The sequence below is a fragment of the Pan troglodytes genome, chromosome 17 (genome assembly GCF_028858775.2).
Source record: "Pan troglodytes isolate AG18354 chromosome 17, NHGRI_mPanTro3-v2.0_pri, whole genome shotgun sequence".
Taxonomy (NCBI): domain Eukaryota; kingdom Metazoa; phylum Chordata; class Mammalia; order Primates; family Hominidae; genus Pan; species Pan troglodytes.
Window position 1 is genome coordinate 57,322,603 of NC_072415.2, and position 4,979 is coordinate 57,327,581.

General features: G+C 57.8%; 1 protein-coding gene across 1 annotated transcript in view; it reads right to left on the reverse strand.

The window, feature by feature from the left end:
- The window catches only part of SKOR2 (SKI family transcriptional corepressor 2), a 43,709-nt gene extending 39,747 nt beyond the window's left edge, over window positions 1–3,962 (reverse strand). The window contains exon 1 of the mRNA XM_016933656.3: window positions 753–3,962. Coding sequence (XP_016789145.3) covers window positions 753–3,356 — 2,604 coding nt within the window. The 5' untranslated portion in view covers window positions 3,357–3,962. The remainder of the gene's footprint in view (window positions 1–752) is intronic.
- Window positions 3,963–4,979: the final 1,017 nt, after the last annotated feature.

Sequence of the window (4,979 nt, forward strand, 5' to 3'; positions counted from 1 at the left end):
GTAAATAAACACACCATGTTATCTGTCAAATCTACACTTCATTAGGACAGATTCATTTCACCCTAAAGTCCTCCAGAGTGTTTTCTGTGCACACGTGAGTGAACACTGAATGTTCAGTCATTTAAATTTAACTTTGGTCTTTTAGGGGTCCCAGGTAGTACTTTTCAGTCGGTGGAGACTGATTTCCGAGAAGAGGGTCTATACTGAAGATCCTGTCTTTTGTTTGACTGGACACAACAGTTGTGTCCCTTCTGGCTAAAACGGATTAAAGCAGTTAAAACTGCATTTAACTTTTGAAGCCAATGCATTTTTTACTTTTCGTCATGGTGGAGGGGAGGTACTGAACTATAGAGAAGAAAAGGGGTAGGGTGATTCAGGCTGCTCCGGTGTTGTGGTCTTGCTCCTTTTAGGGGAACAAATGTGCTCAGTTGGAGGGCAAAGGGGATTGTTGGATTAGAGGAAGGACCAGGTCAATTAAAGGGTCTTTTCCAACTTCCACAAGCAGCCAGCTGAAATATAAGAGGGAAAGGCGGCCCCAAAGCCTTTGAAAGGCGTTATCAAGAAAGGGACCAGAAACCACATTTTTACGGAGGACCACTGGCAGGAAAGAAGCCCTCCTAAACACACTGAATATTTCATTTCTGTGGGGAAATCTGGTGATTCATCTTTCCTGCGCATATGTAACCGATTCAGCCTAAAGGTGCATTTAAATAATAATAATTAGCTTGAAGGAGCCTAAAGGGGATATTTACATCTTTGTAGGAGGGCTGCTCCTCCAGTGATGGATGGTGAACTGGGCTGCCCGGGCTGCTGCTGCCGCCGCCACTCGCCTTCTGGGGGGCCAGGGGCGGCGGCGGGGGCGGGGGCAGGTCCGAGCCGGGGTCCCCGAGTTTTCCGTCTTCCTGCAGCAGCCTGGAGGAGTTCAGGCCGAGCGGGAACGCGCCCGCGACGGCCGGCACGCGGTCCCGGCTGCTCCCCTTCTCCGACGGCCCTCGGCCCTGCAGGAACCGGCCGCCCCCGACTAAGGGGTCGCCGAGTAGGACCTCCGTCTCCTCGTCCTCTTCCTCGTCGTCGTCAGGGTCTCGACCTTCCTCCTCTTCCTCGCCCTCGGGGGGCTTGTGGCCCTCCACGTCCACCTCCTGCTCTTCTTCCTCGTCGTCCTCGTCCTCGGAGCTGTCCTCGCTGGGGTAGCTGCAGCTGGTTCCCCCGGGAGACAGAAGGCCTCGGTGGTGCGGGTGCGGGGCCAGAGGGGGCCGCGGGGGCGGCGGCGGCGGCGGGGCCGGGTGGTGGCGCTCGGAACCCTGCTCGTCGGGCTGCGGGGGCAGCAGCAGAAGCGGCGACGGCGGCTGCGGGGGGTGGTGGTGGTGGTGGTGGTGGTGGTGAGGGTGGTGATGGTGGTGGGGATGCGTCTGGGCCGAGTGGGGCGCGCCCGCCGACGCCCCGTGCAGCTTGGCCAGGCTCTCCGCGTCGTCCTTGCCGCCCACTGGCCGAAAGGCGCTGGAATGGTGGTAGCTGCCACCGCCCGCTTTGCGCCCCTCCAGAAGGTGCGGATGGTGGGGCGCCGGAACCCGGGAGCCCGCGGGGCCAGACCCGGCGGCCGCGGCCCCTGCCCCGGCAGCTGCCACAGAGTCCGCGGGCGGCGTGGAGCCCGCGCTGCAGTCCCCGCCGCTGCCGCCCGGGGGCGACTCGAAGAGCGCGTCGCGAGAGCCGGCGCCCCCGGCAGGAGGAGGTGGGCCCGAGCCCGGGCCGTTGGCCACTACCTGCGGGGGCTGCCCCGGCGGGGGCGCGGCCTCGGCGCTCCCAGCAGCGCCGCCTGGCTCAGCCAGGTCCAGGAAGGCCTGGCGCAGCAGGGCCGGGCTTTCGCCTAGCGCGCAGCCTAGCGCCGAGGGCGGCTGCGGCGGGGGCTGCAGGTAGGTGGGCACCGGGAGCCCGCCAGGGGTCCGCGGCGGCCAGAACATGCAGAAGGGCGGATAGAAGGCGTCCTTGCGGCCCGCGGGCCAGAAGAGGCCGGACAAGCCGGCCTTGGGCGCCGCGCCCGCGCCGCCTGCGCCTGCGCCCCCCAGGGCCTCAGCGGCGGCGCCCGCGTCCTCTTTCTTATGGCACAAGCCGAAGGCGGCGGCCGCGGCAGGGAAGGTGTAGGGGTGCGGGAAGAGCCCGCCGCAGCCCGGGAACTTCTGCAGGACGCCCCCGAACGAGCCCTTGCTGGGCACCGGGATGACTGGGTAGCTGCGCGGGCCTTTGGCCCCTGCCCCGGCACCCGCCCCCGCGCCCGCGCCCACGCCGGCCACACAGCCACCCCCAGCGCCGCCCCCACCAGTCCCCGCGCCGCCCGAAGCAGCAGCCACAGAGAGGCTGGCGGCTGCGGCCGAGAGGCTGGCGGCGGCCACTACGGCGGCCTCCTGCAAGGAGTCGTCGTCGTCGTCGAAGCGCGGCCGCTTGTGATGGGCGTGCGGGGCACCAGCCAGCTCTGCCAAGGGCGGCGGTGGCGGCGGCGGCGGCGGGGGCGCACCCAGCAGGTGGGGGCCCAGCAGACCCCCGCCTCCGGCCACCGCGGCCGCGGCGGCCACGGCGGCCGCCTTCACAGAGCTGAGCGGGTGGCAGGCGGGGTGCGCGCCCGGCTGGGGCAGTGCGCGCTTGCGGCTGCCGCCGTTGAACATGGCCTTGACGTCCTCCCAGGCGAAGACCAGCTCGTCCTGGGGACTCTTGTCGGTGAGCTTGAGATGACGGCGCCACGAGTTGAAGTTGGCTGCGTCTGGCTGAGTGTACTTGGCGTCGGGCGTGCGGTGGGAGTGGAAAATGAACTTGTTGGGCGAGAAGTACATGTTGCAGTAGCTGCATTTGATGCACTTGGCGCGCGAGCTGTTGTAGCGCGCGGGAATGAAGCTGCCGCGGCAGCCCCAGGCGCACTCGTGTGACACGTCGAAGGCGAAATTGTCTGGCAGCTTGGGCGGCCTGTTTTCGCCCAGGAACGACTTGCACAGACGCTCGGCCTCGCGTTTGGTGATCATGCCGCAGCGGCGCGATGAGATGGGCATGGCCCCGGCACGCCGCAGGATCTCCAGTTGCACCGGCGTGCACTGCACACACGTGATGCCCAGTGCCACGCGACGGTTGTGGATCTCGTTGTAGCTGAAGTTCTTGAGCAGAGTGTTGGAGATCTGCGCCAGGCACAGGCGCTCTTGCCCGTCGATCACCAACGACACGATGGGAATGCCGTAGAGGATCACCTGGCCCACCTGGTTGGGTTTGAGGTTGGCGTGCCCTGGCCGCGGCTGGCTCAGCGTGTCGGGCTGGAAGGCGCTCGACGGCGACGCCAGCAGGATGTCGTTGGGCCCTGGCAGCGGACTGGAAGCCATCTCCGCCGCAGAACCCCGGGCCGAGCCCTACAGGTCTGCCTTGGACACTGGAAGGGAAAGGAGAAAGCGTTGACTTGAGCCTTTTCAGACTAAAACAGAGGGGTGGGATGAATCGCTAACCAAAGAATTAGAGTAACTTTCTTGCTTTGGTTAAGAAACGATTATTACTGGAAAAAGTGACCAAGTTTTGAACACAAGAAAGTCATCTCTTAATTTCCTTCAAGGCCATCCTTTAGAAATGCAGGAATTTGCACTTCTTAACATTTAAAGTGAATTAACTATGTATTTTCCTCAAAAGCAGTGAATTCCTAAGAAACCTAAGACCTTATCCCGGATTTATAGAAGCCGTTGGAATAAAATGTCTTGCTTCTAGAAATTAGATAGTAACGATAGTTGTAACTAGCACAGATTATAAAAGTTATGGAAAACTGGGGCTTGGCCATTGAAACCCAAATTTAAAGAGCTGTCATTCTCATTTGCTTGGAGATAGATTGATTTTGGTTAAAAAGTAACCCCAAAAACCCTTTAAAAAGTGATTTTCTTGGTGTCTATGGTTTCCTTGGGGAAATTCATTATTGGTTGAAACACAGGTCATTAAAGCAAAACGAAATCAGCCTTCTCCCTCATCCTTGCCATTAGATATTTTGTTACTGTAATTAGAATTATTTTTTTGAAAAGGTGAAAAATGTACAAAGTCATATACACCGTTGCACCAAAATAGAATGTTTCAGTTTTTAAAAAACCTACTTGCTGAACTGAGTGGTTCTGGTCTCAGATGGGTAGGTAGCTTAAAAACATGAAGTTGAAGATGGTAATCATTTAAAAACTGTTTTACTGTCATTTCCATGACGATAAGAAAGTAAGTAGAGGCAAGGGTGTTAAACCCAGAAACTACACAGGAATGAACAATTCTTGGGGATCTTCATTGGCAGACTTCAAAAGGCAAATTTTTTAGCTTGATGTGAACCACCTTCTGTGACTTTTTTCCCCTAATTTATTTTGATATCTCTATATCTTTATGGGGAAAAGCTGCCCCACCATACAGCCAATCGGTGGACTAGGTAATCTATGGGAGTGTTGAAAGTCGCTATCCCAGGTTGGGCCTGTGGTAAAATTTCTAACTTCACCTCCAGTCAACAGAATGCCACAATGAGGGAAAATATTCAGTAAGTTGAAAATACAGAACAAGGAAGCGGAAAGAAATTTTAGTGACAATGCCACTAAGTGGAAAGAAGGAAAGTGGCTCACTCCCTAGGAAAACAAACACTGATCTTTCCACAGCTACATCTCAAGCGCATTGGCCAAGGAAGGCTATGCTTTGCCCTGAAAAATCACCAGAGGCCATAGCGTGGCCCCTTTCGGCCACGTACAGCGAGTTCGCTATTACAGTGCTTTCAGAGGGTACACGATCTTACTCCCTCACCCAATTTCTTATCCGTGTCCTCTCTCTGGGCCCCTGTGGCATCTATACAGCAGCCTCTGTCCTGCTGCCCTCTGGATCCTCAGTTCTCATTACATTTGGCGGCCTCCAGGAAGCTTGAACAAACCTCGACGCGATCAAAGGAGAGGAAAGCCTGCTTGTCACTTTGGGTGGATCAGAGACAATATTTCCAGGGGACAGGG